The sequence below is a fragment of the Melanerpes formicivorus genome, unplaced genomic scaffold (genome assembly GCF_026170545.1).
Source record: "Melanerpes formicivorus ecotype bairdi unplaced genomic scaffold, bMelFor1.0.p_v2 SCAF_4, whole genome shotgun sequence".
In the NCBI taxonomy this organism is placed as follows: Eukaryota; Metazoa; Chordata; class Aves; order Piciformes; family Picidae; genus Melanerpes; species Melanerpes formicivorus.
In genome coordinates this window covers 19,835,643-19,857,526 of record NW_027142356.1, presented here as the reverse complement: position 1 = coordinate 19,857,526, position 21,884 = coordinate 19,835,643, and the positions used below count along the sequence as shown (strand labels likewise).

Sequence of the window (21,884 nt, the reverse complement as noted above, 5' to 3'; positions counted from 1 at the left end):
ATGAGAATTCAATTATCTCGTGGTCACTGGCCCCTAAGCACCCTCCGACCACCACATCACCCACCAACCCTTCCCTATTGGTGAAGAGGAGGTCAAGCATAGACTTGCCCCTGGTAGGCTCTCGCAGCACCTGGGATAAGAAGCTGTCCTCCAATATGGTTCAAATCCATATTGTTTGTGTAATCCTTATAACCAATGGACATGAATCTAATTATATTTGTCAGTAATGAGTTAACTCAAGCCAAACGAAATACTCTGCCTGTTACAAAATGGCTATAACTGACAAAAATTGTGAATATATCTTCAAAAATCTTTGCAAAATCAAATTTCAAGGAAAATTAATTGGTTTCAGCAGAATAGTGCTTTAGAACTCAACGAAGATAAAATAAATAGGCAGGGATTTCCATTTGGCTACAGAAGATTGCAGTCCAAATATTTGCCTTTTTCTTAGTTCTGAGTAGAGCTAGGATCTGTTGTCTCAGACAGTCTCTGTTATAATCACTCATTTACTGCCCTTGCAGCTGTTGCATTCTATATTCAGTTGGCTGAAAGGGAAGCACTCCCTCACTTAGTGGTCAGAGCACAAACCTGAGTCAAAGACAAAAATGACTGTTCTCAAACTGCAAGTGTAAACATGTGAGGCTCTTAAGTGGTTTAGTAAAGTGGGTTTTGGTATTGTAGCTTCTTTTAAAACTGTTTATGTGTGAAATTTGTTTTTTTTTATCTCTGCCCTGCTCCAGGAACATTATGGAGAAATTACTCCTACAGAGCAAGGCATTTGCATTAGCCTTAAAAGAAAATATCCTTAACAACTGGCACTGCTAATCATAATGATAGGTAAGGGAATCGTTAAGGAAGTTTATGAAGCATCTCACTGACATCCCAGAAGGGCAATAAGGCTTTTTCTAAATAATAGGAATCAGTAATAGAGAGTAAGAATTTGCTCTGGGTTGGGTTTGTTGGTTGGTTGGTTGGTTTATTGTTGTTGTCACTGACAAAGCTTCTGTTGGTATTTTGTCATACTGAATGAGCTGTAACATGAGCTTTATTGCATGAAATAATTTCTAAGTGATAGCCTAAGACATGATGTGGTCTTGTGAGAAAGTAGCCTGATACTGGCCCTCCCTACCACAAAAGAGCAAAGATTAGCAAATACTTATCTCAGAAAGCCTTTGTTAGAGAAAATTCAAATTGGAGTATGCTCTAATACATTATGAACCTGGTAGCACAAAGATGTGATGTTCTTATGGCAGATATTCCAAAGGTCATACATGGCATCATAGTTCAGACTATCCAAACTAAAGCTGAAAAACTGAAGCCAGTTTACCTCACGTTCTAGTAGATGTAGGAACTTTTATAGACTCACAGCAAAGATTCATCTGCTCTCCTGTGTTGCTTTAAGAGAAGCCAGCAGTCATTGTTTAAGAAACACATAATAAAGAGTAAAAGCAGAGAACAGTATTTTCCATCTTCTGATAGGACTTTAGGGATTTCCAGAGATAAAGATTCAATCTAGAGCATTATTTTTAATAACTGTTTAAATAAATAACAGGGATGCAAATTCCCCATGCTCTTTCACAAACTGAAGATTTGACCCAGAAGTAACACACAAGCACTTTACATATGAATAAAAACAGGAAAGAAAATTTTGCATTGATCATAAATCCCTTCTGCTTCTGAAATTGCCCAGCATTGGTTTCATGAAAGGATTAACCACCTTGGTAAAGTGCTTGTGTATTTATCGAGCAAGTCATGCTGCTTAGAAGTTATTTTAAAGATAGTACTCTGGGAAATTGCTAGTGGAACAGAAGCTTCTGAAAGACAGCTGGAGAAAAAAAAAAAAAAAAAGAAGTTAGAATCATACAGAATTAAATATATGATTGTGAACAGAAAAAGGTTGTTCCAAATGTCACTCTAATATATATCTTTCTTTACTTTTATCTAAAGGCATAATCTGAGAGACAGATTTGCAGGTTGTCATTACAGCCAGCATCTGCAGCATATTTCATCAACTGAATGTGCTGACTTCTCTTTGACATTCTGCAGGTCCTAAAGGGCTTTTCAGAATTCAAGTGCTTCTGCTAAATAGATTTCCCATTTGTCCAAATAAATTTAAATAAATACATATTTTCCTCTAATAGGTAACAGCTGTTAATATTGTAGAAGAAAATTCACCTCAGCATACAGTGGAATAATAGAATAATCCTGGTTTCTAATTTCCCCATTATTTCCAAATTCTAATTTCTAATTTCCCCATTCCCTCTTCTGCTGTGTTTCTGATAAAGGCCAAGGTTTGATCATTTGGTTTTTTCCCCCCTCCAGAAAAGGTTACTTCTAAGGGACTTTGACTATGTTATCTGGACAAAGAAGTTGTCAGGCTGCTGACTTCAACTGCATGAGATTGTAGGGCTCTGGCTATGTCATTTTAAGTTACAAATCCATGTGGGGATTTGGGTATTTGCATAATCCTACACAAGAGTAAGGTAAATTTAGAGGGAAAAGAAAAGTATTTTGTTGTATTAGCAATATAAATTTTTTGTGTGTCACTCTTCCATTTACTTTTGTATTGGAGGAGCAGGCAGATTAGCCCTTGTGCTAAACCATTACATTAGAAAATGGCTTATTTTATTTCTCATGCAAATCTATAGTTGCTAGTGTTTTGCACATGGTGGCAATTTACAGATATTTGAAAATCTACATTATAGTCACATTTTTTTCTACATTAGTATAAAAGATCCCGTTGTCCCCAATTCCATTCCCTGCCTGTTCTTTGTCCTATTCTGTTTCAGAGACAAGATGAAAAGTTAGGTAGGTAGGTAAGTAGGTAGGTAGGCAGGTGGGCAGGTAGATAATTATTGTAACAAATACTACAGTATTTGTAGTTGTGCTACAATTCTGAGAACTCCAACAGTTCTCCAGCAATTAGCATGAACCTCGTATCAGATCTTTGATGTTGCATGTTAGAGGACATAGACACTGACACTTTTGGCTTGAGGCTCCTCATTGTGAATCGGCTTTCCAACAAAACTTTGGAAACCTGTTTGCTATTCAGTAAAAAGGGATTGGTACCATTTTCTCTAACCAGCTCTTTGCTGTAATTTTGAGTGTAAGCAAAAGGAAAAAGAGTGTTATGAAAGTTTGCTGGAAAAATAGCCCTAATATCTATTGTGAACTATATGCATAGCCAGCTTTCTATTATGTATTCAGACTAAAACCTAATCCATCTATTATTAGGAAGTCCTAAAAGGCATTAATTTTCAGAAACAGCCAAACCTGATAATATTCTTTGAGGGAGAGGGGGGAAATAAATAAATAAATAAATCAGACACATTATTCATTATGACAGCAAATGTGAATGCAAAGTACTGTCAAAGCATTTCCAGAAGGAAGAGTACTCTGTGTGACAAATCTTGTGTTAATAACTTCTTCTTGAATTATTGAATTGAATTCATATTACTTGCCTTATGAACCCAATAGCAGATATTTGCAAGCATCTAGAAAGTGTTAAGACACTAAGAAAATATTAAGAAAACCTTTACCACTCTCCATCATTTTTGCATAATCATGGCAAATGGGAGAGGTGCCTGAGGACTGGAGGACAGCCAATGTCACTCCAGTCTTCAAAAAAAGGGCAAGAAAGATGTTCCAGGAAACTACAGACCAGTGAGCCTCACCTCCATCCCTGGAAAAAATGAAGAAGCAGCTCATTTGGGAGGTCATCTATAGGCACTTGGAAGAGACGATGAGGATCAGGAGCAGTCACCATGGATTTACCAAGGGGAAATCCTGCTTGACTAATCTGATAGCCTTCTCTGATGTCATAACTGAATGGGTAGATGCAGGGAGACCTTGACCTTAGTAAGGGTTTTGATACTGTCTCCCATAACATCCTTGCGAGCAAGATCAGAAAGTGTGGGATAGAACAACAGACAGTGAGATGAACTAGGAACTGGTTACAAAAGAGAGTCCAAAGAGTGGTGGTCAATGGTGCAAAGTCCAGCTGGAGAGCTATAACTAGTGCAGTCCCCTAGGGATCAGTGCTGGGTCCAGTCCTGTTCAAGATCTTCATCAACATTGATGAAGGGGCAGAGTGTCTGCTCAACAAGTTTGCTGATGATACCAAACTGGGAGGCTTGGCTGATATGACTGAAGGTTGGGTGGCCATTCAATGAGACTTAGATGGACTGGAGAGTTGGGCAGAGAGGAACTTAATGAGATTCAACAAGGACAAGTGCAGAGTCCTGCACCTGGGAAGGAATAATCATAGAATTATAGGTTAGGAGGGGATCTGCTAGATAGCAGCCCTGTGGAAAGGGACCTGGGAGTCCTGGTGGACAACAAGTCACCCATGGCACAGCAATGTGCCCTTGTGGCCAGGAGGGCCAGTGGGATCCTGGGGTGCATTAAGAGGAGTGTGTCCAGCAGAACAAGGGAGGTTCTCCTCCCACTCTACTCTGCCCTGGTGAGACCTCACCTGGAGTACTGCATCCAGTTCTGGGCTCCCCAGTTCAAGAGGGACAGGGATCTACAGGAGAGAGTCCAACAGAGGACTGAGAGGGGATTTAATAAATGTTTATAAATATCTGAGGGCTGAGTGTCAAGAGGGAAGGGACAGGCTCTTCTCCATTGCACCCTGTGATAGGACAAGGGGTAATGGATATAAACTACAGCACAGGAGGTTTCACCTCAGCAGGAGGAGGAACTTCTTCACCATGAGGGTCACAGAGCACTAGAACAGGCTCCCCAGAGAGGTTGTGGAGTCTCCTTCTCTGGAGACTTTCAAGACCCATCTGAACACATTCCTGTGAGACCTGTGCTAGATTCTATGGTCTTGCTCTGGCAGGTGGGTTGGACTCAATGATGTCTGGAGGTCCCTTCCAACCCTTAACACCCTGTGATCCTAGTATCCACAAGAGCTACACACAGTGGCTTTCTGAATTCTGGTAGTCTGAGTAATGATGGCAATACCTTTCACATCCCTAATTCTTTATCCATTCTTCAAAATAATTTTCTCTTAACTTTTTTCCTCATTATAGAAACTCTATTGACTGAATTTTTTTTTCTTTTTAAGATTAATTTATAGATTGATTTTTACATATTTTCAAATGCTGGGACAATTGAAGAGCTGGAGTCAAGATTTCATAAAACAAGTGCTTTATGGTCTGAAATGTTCCAATCTTTCCTCCTTCAGTATGTTTGTGCTATATAATAAATTCTAAGTATTCAATAGGTGGAAGTTAGTATGGACAGGTCTTGCAGACTAATTGTGTTTTCAGGGGAGAGGGGAAGGGAAAACATTTCTGATTATGCAATTGTTATTCAACACTTACTAATATCTACTGCTTTTTCTTATGCTCACCTTTCAATGTCTCCTGAGTCACAAGGTTGATGGCACTAATCTCCAGCAAGCAGAGAGATGGTGGAGAAAACAGTGTTACAGAAAGCCAGAAGCATTCTGAATTATTTCCAGTTAGGGCTACAGTTTAAGTGCATACAAGATCCTCTCTGGCTCAAGACTGTCATTCACCTCAGGCTGTTTTTACATGCTTTCTTATCACAATATCCTTCATTCCCTGGTTCTCAAATAAAGTTTGAAAGCTGCACTATAGCTTCTATCAGTTTTATCAGATGTAAGGGCCTCTTGCTCCTTAGGAAATTAATGAATACCTGAGTCTTTCAGACCTTTATAGTGAAGTCTATTCACAGAACCTAACCAAAACAAGATAGGTATTAAACACTAGGTCGGATGACAATGACTAAAAGCAGCTCAGGCCAAGGCAAGCCCAGTCAAGTTGTGAGACCTGTACTATCAAGTCAATATAAAGCCTGTGTCCTTTTACTAGTCATGGAGAAGGTCATACTTACCAGCCTACAGGTAGGGAAAATATTACATTGATGGCAAGGTGGAACTCACTGAAGGAGCAAATTGCTTTAGTACATTATGCAGACACAGAATTTGTATGCTCAGTCATTACAGTTTGGGAAGAGAAAAAAGCTGAACAAGGCCTTGGATGTAATGAAGAATAGCAGAATCTGAATAAGGGATTAAAATTGTAAGGTCAAAGACTTAGACAAAAATATATTATGGAAGTTAAAGCTCTTCGTAGACATAAAAACAGAATCACAGAATCACCAAGGTTGGAAGAGACCTCAAAGATCATTGAGTCCAACCTGTTACCACAGACCTCATGACCATTAAACCATGGCACCAAGTGCCACGTCCAATCCTCTCTTGAACACCTCCAGGGACGGTGACTCCACCACCTCCCTGGGCAGCCCAATCCAATGGTGAACGACTCTCAGTGAAGAGCTTTCTCCTCACCTTGAGCCTAAACCTCCCATGGTACAGCTTGAGACTGTGTCCTCTTGTTCTGGTGCTGGTTGCCTGGGAGAAGAGACCAACCCCCTCCTGGCTACAACCACCCTTCAGGTAGTTGTAGACAGCAATAAGCTCTCCCCTGAGCCTCCTCTTCTCCAGGCTAAACAATCCCAGCTCCCTCAGCCTATCCTTGTAGGGCTTGTGCTCGAGGCCTCTCCCCATCCTCGTTGCCCTTCTCTGGACACGTTCAAGTGTCTCAGTGTCCTGAAGTATTGGCAAAAATACTGCAAACAAACAACAAAACCAGAAAAAAATCCCACAAACATACTCATGTTTGGTAATACTAACAAAAATTACCATGCACTGAATATATGGATCACTGTGCAAGAGATTTAACTATGAGATTGGCTTTCAAAACTGTCATATCCAAGATCCTAATCCAGGAAAACATCTTGTGGTCCTCACAATTGTTAAGTAAATGTCCAGCCACACGAAAAGGCCAGGTTACAGTTTCACCACTAGATGGCTGTGTTGCTTATTAGAGCGTACTTTATCCAAGACCTGCTGCTGAAACAGCTTCTCCAGAGCCAAATTGGATTCTTATTAAGCAATACCTCATCTCTGTGTTCATGGCTAAATGGAAATAATGCCCATCTGGGAAAAAACAAACAAACAAATGATTACTGGAATTGACATGATAAAGCAGAAGTTGTTATATAGAATAGGCATGAATTTGGAAACTAGGATGCTATTAAATGATTTTCATGTTTGATATGTTCAGTCAAAAGGCAAATTATACTAGAAAATCACATACTGATTCCATGTAGTATTGCATGTGAATTTGCAGTGCAAAACCCCCAATTTTGATACAGGGGAGGACATGGTAGCCATTGAAAAGGGCTGCCCAGGGAGGTGGTAGAGTCACTGTCCCTGGAAGTGTTCAAAGAGGGACTGGACGTGGCACTTGGTGCCATGGTTTATTAGTCATGAGGTCTGTGGTGACAGGTTGGACTCAATGATCCTCGAGGTCTCTTCCAACCTTGTTCTTACTGTGATATTGTGTGACTTCTCACATTTTGTCATGAATGACCACTCTTAGAATCTTTGTTTTTCTATGGATACAACATTTTCCAGGTGAAACAGATCGGTGAAGATGGTACAAAAAATATATTTGAAGGAATACTTGCTGTTCTTAAGCAATTTCAATTGTACATGCATCAGTCAGTCAAACTCTCACATGAAGTTTGTAGTGTAATGTAAACAGCTCAGCTGTAAGGAAGTCCCTTTGTACATCGAATCACAGAATCAATAAGGTTGGAAGAGACCTCAAAGATCAAGTCCAACCTGTCACCAAAGACCTCATGACTACTAAACCATGGCATCAAGTGCCATGTCCAATCCATTCTTGAACCCCTCCAGGGATGGTGACTCCACCACCTCCCTGGACAGCCCATTCCAAAGGCTAACAACTCTCAGTGAAGAACTTTCTCCTCACCTCAAGCCTAAACTTCTCCTGGTGCAGCTTGAGACTGTGTCCTCTTGTTCTGGTGCTGGTTGCCTGGGAGAAGAGACCAACCCCCTCCTGGCTACAACCACCCTTCAGGTAGTTGTAGACAGCAATAAGGTCTCCCCTGAGCCTCCTCTTCTCCAGGCTAAACAACCCCAGCTCCCTCAGCCTCTCCTCACAGGACTTGTGCTCAAGGCCTCTCACCAGCTTTGTTGCCCTTCTCTGGACAAATTCATTTCAATGCCTGCAGTTACTAAACATTAATGAATTGAAAACTACAGGAGGATGACACCTGTATTTAAAGGCAAAGGGTAGGTATTCCAGCACTCAGTTCCCTCAGCAAAACTGTCCACAGAGCAGAGAACATGCTAAAACAGAGTCTACCAAGACTATCCTGAACTAGAGAGCATCATTACTGACCTGTTTGCAGCTGATTACCTCATATAACCTCACACAAGAAAAGTGAGATTTTATTAAGACCTAAAAGCTTCAAAACATTTTATCAAAGTCTAAACCCATAAATCTAGGAACAGTTAGAGTATAGACTAGCAGTGGAGGCAGTTAACCTGCATTAGGTTTTGACCTCAATATTTCCCCATTGTGAAAGGTCTAAGCTCTGCTTTTTCAAAGTCTAACTCATCTTTGCAAGCAAGGAAAAGCAGCTGTGCAGTAGCAAGGATGGCCCTGAGCAGAAGCAGCCTATGGAGAGAGAGAGGGAAGGGGCTGCACACAGACAGTCTGTTGGTTGGGCTTTTTTTTTTTTTTTTTTTTTTTTTTATTAAATGTAAGATTTCACAGTTGTTCTAGTTAATGTGAAAAGGAGTATTAGAAAAAACGTGCTAGTCCTACGAGTTAACTGGCTCTCATATCACAGAATCACAAGATGTCAGAGGCTGGAAGGGACCTCAAGAGATCATCTAGTCCAACCCCCCTGCCAGAGCAAGATTACCTCTACCAGATCTCACAGGAATTCATCCAGAAAGGGAGACTCCACAACCCCCTGGGCCGCCTGTTCCAGTGTTCTGTCACCCTCACAGTGAAAATTTTTTTCCTCATGTTTACATGGAACGTCCTATGCCTCAAATTCCACCCATTGCCCCTTGCTCTGTCATTGGGCATCACGGAGAAGAGCCTGACTCCATCCTCCCAGCACTCACCCTTTAGACACTTATAAACATTAATGAGGTCACACTTCAGTCTCCTCCAAGCTAAAGCAACCCAGCTCCCTCAGTCTCTCCTCATAACAAAGATGTTCCACTCCCTAGTGTACAGTAATATAAACAGTACAAGAAACCTGATTACAATTTTAAAAAATTGCCTTGAACAACAAAAGGTGACTGACAATACAGCACTACCTGAGCACTAGAGCTGCTGAATTTTGACTGTGCAGTTCACTTGTATAAGCCAGCAACTGTAAAAATACTTCAGAATTACTGAAGCTTGCAATAAAAGGAGGAAAACGGAAGACTGTTTTCCTACTTCCTCTTATATGTCTATGTGTCAGGAAAACACTTAAGATTCTTGAATCTTGGAATTATACTGATATCAAATAATAAAAGAAAGTGTGGGAATACAGCACACTTAACTCTCCAAAAGACTGTTTTTCAAATGGAAGTGTTTTTGGAGATGCAACAGGGAAATTTAATTCTCTAATTTTACATATTACCTACCTGCGAGGTATGTAAATCATGATCAATTTCAGTTAATGAAAATCTACAGTCAATAACTGAACCTTTAAATAAAATAGGGTTTACAAGGTCTTAAAAATAAAAAATCCCTAATAAAAACAGAAAAAAAAAAAAAAGAAAAGAAAAAGAAGACTTCCAATGACAAATCTCTTTGTAGATGATAAAGCAACAGGATTAGTGACAAAAATCCTTAAAGAGCAGTCACATTTGTTGCACCAAGGATTTAGGAAACCAGAAACATACTCTGTGATGCACCAGGTAGTCTATTAGACACTCCAATGTAGGACAAGCCCTTAACCTTTTAGACATATATCTTCTGATATTTAGGTTACCTTGAAGAAAAGCTTCATTTATCTACACACTTTTCTTTTTTCTACATTGTGAGGGTTAGCTAACAGTTTATCCCCTCCTAGGAGACCTTGTTTCTACTCTTAGACCGTCACAGCTTTCCTGTGTCTTATGCATAATTACTTATGTCAGTAAACAGAACAAGAGCAAGAATGAAAAATAAATACAAGCAATCACATCTGCTATTGGCATACAGTCATGACAATAAAGTACTGACATTTCTGATACAGAACAATAGGATAGGGGTGCCAAAATCAGCTTTAATTATTAAAGTGGCAATGAAAAAGTAAAACAACCTTAAAGACTTCTGGTTCCTCTGGGGAAAAAAATTTCTCAGCCCAAGAGCAGTGCCCTAGCATTGGCTGGAAGTCTGTCTGACCCTGAGTTTTGGAGGATTGTGGGCAATATTTGGTTTGAAATCTGAAACCAAGGTTTCTCTTTACCACTTACTGAGTCTAAAAGCACTAAAGATTCCTGCGCTGAACTGAAGTTAGTATTCCACCTGCTTTCTCTCAGCCACACTCAACCTGCACTGGACTACACCCATTACTCTGTCTCCCTATAATTGTTGACATCACCAGCATGTGAAATAGCTGGAGGTAAACATGAGATGAAAGCACTGCAGTGCTTATTATAGGTTTTGTTTCCTGCAACACAGTTCTTGACTGATGTGACAATGCCTCTTTTTCATGGCTTCTCCCCATTGTACACACAAATGCTGGGATACATAAAAAACTAGCTCTACATGATACTCATTCTCATGAGTAAATGAATAGATGCAAAAATGAGGCCAACATCTCTTTTGTGAACCAAATGAAAGATGTGTTATTTGGGTTTTTAAAAAGGACAGTCAAAAGCAGGAAAACATCTCTTCATCACAAGACTGAGGTTAGCCAAGGTAAGTGGAGCTTACAAAGCAAGCAAAGTAAAAACAGTATTTTGTGGAAATATAATAGGATTTGAGAGAAAATGGTAAGTCATTTCAGCCAAAATTGCTTTAGGCATCAGATACAACTGGAAAGGTCATGCTCATCTAGTGGGAAAGAGGTTCAGCAAGGCAGTGCTGAATGTGGTATTTAAGATCACACAGGAAAAGAGGACAGGATAGCAGGAATGCTACCCCAAAAGTGCACTTAACTGGAAATAGAAAGGAGCCAGGAGCCACCAGAGAGCTGAGGAGACGATATGGAGGTCTGAAAGTCCAATCTGAACAGTGTTAATCATGTAGTTCTGCTTTCAGTGTATTAGAAGAACCTTCTATTTGGACAGAATGTCCAAATACAGTTTACAAGAGTATCTTGTTAGTTATTTTTTACAGTAATCATGGAGGAAATGGCTAATTATTTATAATTTTAGTTAAGACACTTCAAAACCATTTTGCAGTAGCTCCTTTTTCCTTTTCATTTATGAAATTATTTTTACTTATGTCACCTTCCACATAAATATGCCACTGGTTCTACTTTCTCACAGCATATAGCTGTAAATCATCAGTAATGATTTAGCACAAGGCTACTGAGATGAAAAAAAAAAAATGATGATGATTATTCTTTTGATTTTTTTTCCTTAAATAATTATGTTTACAGTTTGTATTATCTTATAAGAGCATTCACATTCATAATTTGCATTACACACAGGAAGCTGGGATTGGGAAGGATTCTTTTTTTTAACTTGTGTCATCATTAAACACAACTAAAACTATAACTTTAATGTTTAAAATGTGATGAAAACTGTAATAAATTTTGTTCAGGAGTGAAAACATGTAAAGAACCAGGTGGGAAAGGGAATGTTCTTGTGGAAGACTCAAGGTGGTTGCTGGGGAAAAACAAATTGTAGTTTGGGGGTTTGTTTGTTTGGTTGCTTTGTTTATTTTTTTTCTTGTACCACATAAATGGAAAGCACTGAAATATATGTCAGGCAATTTTTCTATTTCATTTTTTTTGCCATAAGTTTAATAAATATTCAATCAAAAGGGAGACATATACACCAATTTTCATTAGTTGAGAAAAATACAAAGAGAAGGATTGCAAAATGGGAGGACTATAGACCACCCTTGTGGAAAAATCAAGGCCATGCTACCTCAGGAAGCTTAAAAATAAGAACATTAACACCATGACTAATAACAAGAAGCTATTTTTTAGATTAAAATAAGAAAAAATAATATTAATATGATAGAAGAAGCAATTTTTTAATGCATTATGTCTAAATAGAAAAAAAGGCAATTTTGGCATCATTCAGTCTTTTAGTAGTAACTGAATTTGTCATACTTTGTGAAAGATAGCTCACTGAAGACAGTTTAAAATCATTTTTAGAGTAATGGCACACCAAACAGGACATTTAAGCCATTAAGAGGTGACAGATAGGAGAATTTCAAGTGAGATATATATTTTCAAATCCTAGTTACGAATTTTTATAAAACTGATGTCAACAGCTTTTTGTTCTGAACACATGACCATCTATTTTCTGAAGACTTATTTCCCTGTTACTATTTAAAAACCCCAAACAAGCAATGAAAAAAAAACACACAAAAAATAAAAAAAATCTGGAAATTTCTTTCGATTAACCTTTGCCAAGGAATGTAAACATCTCTGCCTTGCAAGGTGTAAGACATAAGTTTAACTCTTAGATAACAGACCCACCCACCATAACCTCTTCCTTCCCCAATATAAGAATGAAGCAACTCACCACCTTTCCTTGACTGCCTTTGTTGTATTCTGAATAACATGATGCTCAGCAACTGTGAAAGAATACCTACTAACAACATAATTAAGATTTTGCCCATTTCTTTCAAACGTGAATCTTACTGTGAATGAAAGTACTGTAAGTGTTTAAAAGTGTAGGATATTTTAACTCCAGTATTACATAAATTAGAGTGGTAGCAGTTGAATGTCAGGACTCAATACCCACTGACTAGGGTTCTTTTACATATTACACATAAGGTGGGTTTAAAGTTTAGACTCACATTTACTTATTTGATGTAGTAGAGTGGTACAGCATAGCACCGAAATCACAGCAGAAGCACAATATAGCTGTTGCGGTACACAATTGAATCACTATGCAAACATGTTTCGCATTACCAGTTCCTAAACTTTTACTGTCATGATACTGGGCATGCCCAGTCACTGGGAAGGAGTATCAAAGTTGAAGCTAGGTCAAGCTCATTGCTGGTTTTGAAGTTATTATCTAGCCAGTTTTGAAACTTAATGTTAGGCTGAGCCAGATATATACTTTCTCTCTCCATGCTGCTCTGGTTAGTTCAGAAAGATACTACTCTTCACTAATTATCTCATGGAAACCTGTTTACACAACCTGAAGACTCAGTGATACAGCCATATATCTAAAAGGTTACTCTTTAGTATCCCTAAAAGTGCAGCTTTCTTTACAATACTTGGTCATTCTTTACACTCTTCCCTGAGCTCATTATTTTTGCCCTTCTCACCTGCATCTTAGCCCATTAGGGAGGAAGTCAGTCACAGTGAAACACTGCTAATGGGATACAAATGCAAAGGTTCTTAACTGCCAGACTTCATCTAACATCTCCATAATTAGCAGATATTAATTATCTGAATGACTTTTTCTTCTCTCTCACCTAGTACATTCTGTCTTGTCTTCTGAATTTCTCTGAAATCTTTTGAGGTGCAGAGTTATGCTTGTGCTTTTCCCCATCTTGACAACAGTATTCACAGAAAATGTCATTTATACTTAGGGACATGTATCCATACTTATGGGTACAGCAGAATAATAATTAAACCCACATTTTTCTCTTTAGAGATGTACTACAATTTTGTTACTTATCTCAAAACAAAAGTAAACAGTAAGTTTCCTTAGGATCTGCTTAAAATGAAAACAAGTGCAAGATACAAACTTGTGAGAGATGAACAGGACTTTCTCCATATTCAAGTAATTCCTTTGGAGAGATAGCTAGAGATACAGCACCATCTCTTCTATCTCAAATTGATTAGCAAGTTAACAAGTCTTTTATTCCACTACTGAACCATGTTATAAATGTACCTATTAGGTCTCAAAGAAAAGCCCAGAACAGTTTTACTTGAAGAGTTGGGACCAAGGGTACACCTAAGTGGCAATGTTCACATTTTGATGTATGTTGCCTCAAAGCATTAAGGGATTCTATCTACAATGATGTCCTCAAGTATCACTTTCCTCTGCTATTGGTATTCTTCAGACATTTAAAAAGGAGCACTTACCTTCACATACTGCATCATGTGCAAGTTCTATTACCAGCTTGGGAAGTCAAGAAGTCTCTTTCAGCTTTCAAAATTACAATATCCTTGGTTTAAGATGAGATGTTCAGAACTATGGATTTCAAGTGACAAAACATACTGTTTGAGTTTTGCTTAGGCCATATTTCAGTCCAAACAGCACTTGGGTTTTTCATTTGCAAATGTACATTTAAATACCTTTTGTGCAAACTCAGTCAGAACATCACACAACTGAAACAAAGTAAGGTTGTTATTGTCATAATCATAGAGTCACGTGATAATTCAGGTTTGAAAGGACTTGGCAGATATCCAGTCCAACACATTCCTCAAAGCCAGTTCAGCTGAAGGTCAGAAGTGCATAATCAAGCCAATCAAAACCCCTAAAGATGGAGCCTTCACAGCCTCTCTGGACAACCTGCTCACATGCTTAGCTGTCCTCACAGTTTTTCCTTACATTCACTCTGAAACTCTTGATTCAGTTTAAATTGTGTCTTGTCATTCTGCTCTGCACAGCTGCACATCTTTTATAAATCTATGAAGCTAGTAGCAGGCCTTCCTCAAGATGTCTCCTCTCCAGGATGAAAAGACCCCTTTACCTCAGAGCTTCTCACAGGGCTGCCAGAAGAAAAAGCAAACCAGACTTCTATCTCTTCCTGTTGTTGAAATTAATGCTTTCAGTCAGACCACCTGTCTTTAAGAAAGCTGAACTTCAGCTGTAACAGCTATGAAAACAACCATGGTGATTAATAATTTATCTATGGGTTAGTTGTTTAGGTGGGTTGGATTGGTTGATGGGTTGGACGCGATGATCTTGAAGGGCTCTTCCAACCTGGTTTATTCTATGTAACTCAACTGCAAAAAGTGCTGAGAAGTTGAGACAATAAATAGCCTGGAAAATATTATCAAAGCATCAGTAAAATTATTGAAGGCAAAGAATTTATCACAACAAACGACATATGCATAAACTTGTGCTGGAAACCTTCATTGTTTTAGTACAGCATTTAGTAAAGCTTTGGAGGACTTTATAAATATGTGTGGAAAATAAGTTTGTGATAACAGTACTATAAAGTCTGATAGTTTGCAAAGTTGTTTTAAAGGAAATAAAATTATCCTTTATATATTCATACCCTTTTTCAGCATTTTCCTGATTTATTATGCAAGCAAGGAAGGTTTTGAGGTCAGGGTTTTTTAAAAACCTTTTCTTCATCCATAGTAATCCTTCAGGGAAGCTCTGAATGTAGCCACAATCTGGCAGAAACAAAGTATTGTCAGTTCACATTGCTACTGGTTGATACATACTGCTTGAGCACTGAGAGATAATTCAGTCAGAAGTGCCTTAGAGTTTGGAATTGCTGCTAAATGGTTTTCTTGAGTTTATTGTTAGGAGACCCTGATGCAAATGGAAAATGTTCAGGTACCTCAGAATTAGAGCCTGGAGAGGCAAAAGATATAAAAGATTGTCTAGATGTAGCTAATGAAACTGACACAGGGTGTGGGACCCTGCTATGACTTATTCTGAGACCTGCTTGTGGCCTTCCAGTATCTAAAGGGAGCCTACAAGAAAGCTGGCAAGGACTTTTTAGGGTGTCAGGTAGTGATAGGACTAGGGGGAATGGAAAAAAAAAATAGAATTGGGTAGATTCAGATTGGATGTTAGGAAGAAGTTCTTCACCATGAGGGTAGTGAAACATTGGAACAGGTTGCCCGGGGAGGTGGTAGAAGCCTCATCCCTGGAGGTTTTTAAGGCAAGGCTGGATGTGGCTCTGGGCAACCTGATCTAGTGTGAGGGGTCCCTGCCTGTGGCAGAGGGGTTGGAAGTAGATGATCCTTGAGGTCCCTTCCAACCCTAACAAGTCTATGATTCTACGATTATGCGACTTCATCTTCATGTGACTGAGAACAGCTGAACAGTGCCTCCCACCATTTTGGATCTGAATTCAGAAAATTGAAAATAACCATCTTCAGTCTTTGAAGATGTGGCACTTAAAATGTAGATGCAGGAGAAACAATGAAAGATTTCCTCTTTTTTACACTCTATCCAGTGGTGAGAGCACTTGTCCAGCATAGCCTGATTCCACACTTTTATGCAATAAAGTTATAATCAGACAAAATTGTTGACCTATAAAATATTTTACATAGTTTATATGTCTGTATTGGTTTTCCCTCTGAAGAGAATGGTAGTCAGAATCTAGTGAATAAGTGAAATTGTTAATTAATGCAATTTAGAATTTTTCTAATATTAACTAGGCATGATCCTGTAGCAACTCGTTGATTCATCATTTCCAGAAGCTCTTGAAATGCATTGCAGGTCTTTACTTCAATATACTATGAGAAAGTGAAAATATGAATACAGATAATCATGAGGGGGTTTTAGATTTTTTTGAGACTTACCAATTTATTTACAAAATACCCTTCAATGTGTCCTGTTACTGGGTCTTTCACTAGGTGAAAAACAAATGTCCCAATTCAGTCACACTAAGTATCTTGCAGTAAGTAGGCAGAAAGATGTGGTAACTAAGTTCTTTTCATAATTAGCAAATCATCTATTCTGCCATCCATATTTGGGAATATTTCATTCCTAACTGAAATGCAGACACTACCTCAGTGTAACCAAAGAGTCATGCGATAACACAGAGAAACCAGAAGATTCTATTAATTGAAAACTTGAAACTGCCAATGAAGAGTCACTATTTAAAATCTAAATAGTATTATGTTAGTCTTAAATGTTCAGACTCCCTTTAACCTTTATCTAATGGACAGCTCTATTTAATGATATGACTGTGAGCAAGAAATTCAATAAAATCTCAAAATGGCACTTTTAACCTCATTGGTATAAATTGTAGAGTTCTTAGAAACTTTCTTTTTTTTTTTCTTTTTCCTTCCAGAAGTTTTTAAAGATTTGCTTATACAAGATATATTGCTCATGCAGTTGCAAAGACACTAAATTATCTGTTTGGCACTTATGTCTAGATGTTTGAAATCTACAATTTACAGGAAATACAATTAAATACACTAAAGGGGTTGTTCTGAGCTCAGTTTACTTATTTTTACAGTTGCTTTAATAGAAATCTCTCATGATTTGATATTATAAACCAAGCAGCCAGAAAGTATATAAATGGAGACATATGGTGATAATCTGGACCACATTCCAGAAGTGAAAGACCAAATTTTGGAATAAAAATCTCTACAAGTTTATAAAAGAAAAGCTTTAAAGAAAAAGTCATTGCTGCTTTTAATCCCTCATAAGTATTGACTATTAAACATATAGTAGTGCAGCAAATAACCAGCTGTTTATCAGTATGGAATAACATTTAAAAAGACACCTTTAGACATGGACTATTAGAAATGCCTACTGCCAAATTGAATCGAATAGTAATTTTGTTTTACTTTGGCACCAATTTTTCTTTTGTTGGTGACTTTTAAAATAGCTCGACAGGTAATTTTCTCCATAAATAATTAATTTTTTAATACCTTAGCAAAAGCAGCGCTGTCATTGCAATCCTGATGAAGAGCACTCAGTCTTGTCCTCGCATATGCTTCTCAAATTCATTAGCATACTTGAACACAGTAGAAACTTTGAGCAGTTGTAGCAGAACTTTGTCATCACCATGTATTTGGCTTCTTCTATTATATTTCCATTATCTTGCACTACTTTTCTCTAATGTATTTCCACAAGAAAATTCTAAATCTCAAAAGTGTGTAACAGCTTGTGAAGTAATATATGAGCGCTTACCCTAAATGAACATAAGGCATTCATTGCCTCTCCTTCCAACAACAATTGGGAAAGACAGGATTCAAAACCAACCATTATTTCATCTGGTCTTGTATTAAGGGAAGTTTGAAACACTGAAGACAGTGTCTGATTTTCATTTATCCCATGGGATTAACGAATTTCTTGCACACTAGAAACCTGTTTAAGTTTCATAAAATGGGAAAGAAACAAACTGTGGTCTCTGAGCTATTACACTAAACTAGGTAAGAAAAATGCAGGGAATTGGAAATACTCCTTTACCATACTGCTTCAGCTAGTGTCAAAGATGACTTAAGATGAGAATAGAGGAATCAATTTCAAGCAACCATATTAAACCAATTATCATGATTTTTCTAGCATAAAAATTACTGTGATACTACTGACATAGTCAAACCTGTTACCTTTTTTATTAGAGATATTGGCCTCCTGTTTCATATAAAGACCAACTTAGGTTATTCAAGTTTTAAAACTTCTGTAATTGCTAAATATTGCTAATACAACAGAGTAAAATTCTGCTCAATCTGACAACTGACTTGGACTTAACGTTAAGGCAAGGAGAAGTCAAAGTAAATGTACAATCCACCTGCACTGAGCAGACTGGATAGGGAGTTTTTCAGTTGTTTTACTGGAGTTCATGCTTATTTGTTTGTACAGCTTCTAAACTAGAGGTTTTTTTGGATCCAGAGGCAAGGCATGAAAATAGATGTCTGTCTACACTCTAATTATGCTGTACCTAATTGATTAATAGATGAGTTTTAATTTGCAGCAGCCAAATTAAACTTTTCCAGCTATTTAAGCTCTTCTAAGAAGTTTTCCTTCCATGCTGTGGAATGAAATGCTACGTGCCACCTACTGCTTCAGCGTGGCTACACTGGAGCATTCACCAAAGTCAGGACTGTTTAAAATTCATGGGGTTTATTCTCCTTTTGTCAAGCATTTTCTACATACAGAACATTCACATGGTGTAAATTACAGAAGAAAAACACATGAGACAGACTACTGCAAATAAGTGAGTAACAGTTTACAGGATTCTTGTTTGTTCACAATGGAGAAAAATTGTTGAAAAGAAAAACAGATTCAGAAGCTAGAAATGTAAGCAAACTTTAATCTTAGTTAAATTTACCTATCAGGAGGTTTGCTCAAGCTAAAGAGATCTACTGTACCACACAGGGCAAAATGCTAAATGCACACAAGATTACAATGCTAGAAAATTCCAGATTTCTAAGCAATTTTACACAATCTAAAATGCAGTAAAATTTTGCTTTAAAAAAAGACAAAGATATATTTTTTTCTGATTGCTTTCAGTTGAAGAGTTTATAAGCACATTTCAGCAAAAACATAATAAAAATAAAAATACTCCCAAACTTTTAAGTGATTGCTTAAAGTTTAGATAGCTGTTTACTGCTGGCTTTCTGATACTACCAACTTATTACTCTACTTATGGGAATCTTATTTCTCCCATTTACATATTTAACTATTGTTAATAGAATTCTAAGTAAATAAACTATAAAAAAATACAAAGTTTTTCTTGGTTTTGTTTTATGTTTTTTGGGGATTTTTTTTTGCATGAATCCAATTGGAAGAATGGAATAGAAAAAGCTGTTGAGCTAAACAAATGGTTTAAGAAATATGGATCAATGGTATAACACATGAGCAACAAAATTATCTGCTGGCTGTAGACTTCAGTTCTTTGCATTTTCAGTTTCTTGAACTGCATTTTGTTTGGTTTAAAATGTTTTCTGGATGATACAAGTGAAGCTTTGTGATGCCAGGTTTTTAGAATGTTGTTTACTCTGAAAGGATAAGCACAATATTTCTCTTCAGTAGAACCAAAACTCCTTGCTGATGAAATCCTGATAGGTGAAAAACCTAATATCTATTTTTCTCTAAAACTGTTAGGCTTCCATAGGCAGCTCCCTCAACTAAGACTTAGCACAAAAATAAACTTGCAGTGATCAGGAATCGCTGCAAACGTAATTTCTCTTTTTTTTTTCCTCTCTGTGTATGTTCCGTACCTTGAGACAAGAAATTTGCTACTAGAAGTTTTTTTTTTATTGACAAGCAATCCTGTAGCCACTATGGGGTTAAATGATACAATTCCTGCGCTTTACCTTTCCTGTGAAACTGTCGCTTCAAGGCACAAAAAGATTAAACAGTGGGCTGGATAGATTAGGACAGGACATTTCAGTTTAAGTGGTCAAAATTGTACAACAGCTCTTATTTTGTGTCAGAAGCAACCCAAATCAAAATTTGAATCATATTTAAGTCTCCTATTTACAAATGCAAAGTATCATATTAAATTCCCTGAAGCTTTTTGCTTGTTTGTTTTCCTACTTCCTTTAAAATGATTTTCATCAATTTCAATATTTACTAATTTCAGTCAAACACCACAATCCCAACTGATAAATAACAATGAGTAGCATTATCAAATAGATACTGTTTTGGTAACTTTTATGGAAGTTGATTCAAATTCTGTTCCAGTCAAAGAAATAACAGGCATAGAAGGGCCTAAGAATTTAAAATTTAAAATTCTGTAAATTTGAAGAATGGTGTCATTTAAGTGCAATGTACTGTAAAACTATTAATATCTAACATAGATCCTTATGCTTCTCCAACCCAAACTACTGTGTTGCCTCTCTCAACTTCAGTGATTTCACAATTTAACTTATTGAGCCGTCCATCCAGGATAAACAGAGATTCCTTGGAAGGGGTCATGAGATACTGACCAAAAAGGCCACTGTCTTTTATAAGACGGTTCTTACTGTTCCAAGGCCATTCACCTGCTTTGACAGGCTCCTTCAGACTCTTCACCATCTTAACCTTGCCAGAGGAGAGCTCCATGAAGAGAACATCAGTTTGTGTGCTGGAGCTACAGTAGACATTGTACTGATGAGCTTCAGTGAATGATGGCTGAAAAGCTACGTCAGATATGTGCAAATTAGTGTGAATGTCAAATGCATCCTGTATTTCTCCTCTTGTTGTTATGGACTGGATCCTCATGAGACCTTTTGCATCATCAACGCTGAGAAGGTAGTGTCCATCTGGAGAGATATGCGGTGTGCCTGTTACGTCACCATTGTATCCAATCACAGAATCAGTAACACTATCCACTATAAGCTGTGGTAGGACAGCCCCAGTGGTATCAGGCTTACAGCAGATAAAAATATATCCTCCAAGAAGTGTATAAGCCAGTGACTGAGGAATGCAATTATAATCCTTTAAACTAATTGTCTTGATGTATGACATAGTTTCTAGATCGATTTTCTGGAGCACAGGCTCATCCTTGTGAAGAATAAATCCAAATCTGTAAGGAAAAGCACAAAGTGAAAGAAAGCCAGAGCTACTGTGTGCATTATGTACAAAAAGGGAAAGTATTTATAAGCAAAGCAGATGAGCTAATTTGTCCAGCAGTATATTGCTATATAACTCAGCATCAGATGTTTCAGACATTAAATAGTTTAAAATAGTTAATTTCAAGTGTTCTTGCAATTGCAAGTTAGAGTGCATCAAATGAAATGTCTAAACCCCATTTATCTGATTAATGGAATTATTTATTTTTTCTACTGACATGAAGTAAAGGTAACTATTACTCTGAGCATGTCTATTCAGTTATAAGTTTTACAAAAGCCAGTAAGGAAAAAAGATTAAATGTCCATAAACAGTACACTGCACATATTTTAACTCACTTCATATAGTTCTTCAGCGTTCTTGGGAACTTAACCCTGCACTCATTGTTATTCAGATGATTATCTGAATCTTCCTCATGTTAATTCAGCAGAAATGAATCTTGTAAAAGGATATAGGTTTATGCCTCCCACCTATCCAAGCCCCGTATTGCTTACAATTTCAATGACCCTTTGTGCTTTCCCACATCACGTAATTTTCACTGAACATGAATAATGTGGTTAAACTTTGAAATCCTAGAGCTGAACGTTTATGATATTTTAAATGCAAACCATTTGACTGTTCTTTAATGTTAACTCATTAAGTTCTGACTCTCTATATGCAAAATCCACTGCCCTAAATATTATGGAGTCATTGAAAGCACATTGGT

General features: G+C 37.6%; 1 protein-coding gene across 4 annotated transcripts in view; it reads right to left on the bottom strand.

Annotated features, from left to right (window-relative positions):
* Window positions 1-18,728: 18,728 nt before the first annotated feature.
* FSTL5 (follistatin like 5) overlaps window positions 18,729-21,884 on the bottom strand; it is a 254,115-nt gene continuing 250,959 nt past the window's right edge. For all 4 annotated transcript variants that reach the window (XM_068137176.1, XM_068137179.1, XM_068137177.1 and 1 more), the window contains one exon: window positions 18,729-21,134. In XM_068137176.1, the coding sequence (XP_067993277.1) occupies window positions 20,432-21,134 (703 nt within the window). In that variant the 3' untranslated portion in view covers window positions 18,729-20,431. The remainder of the gene's footprint in view (window positions 21,135-21,884) is intronic.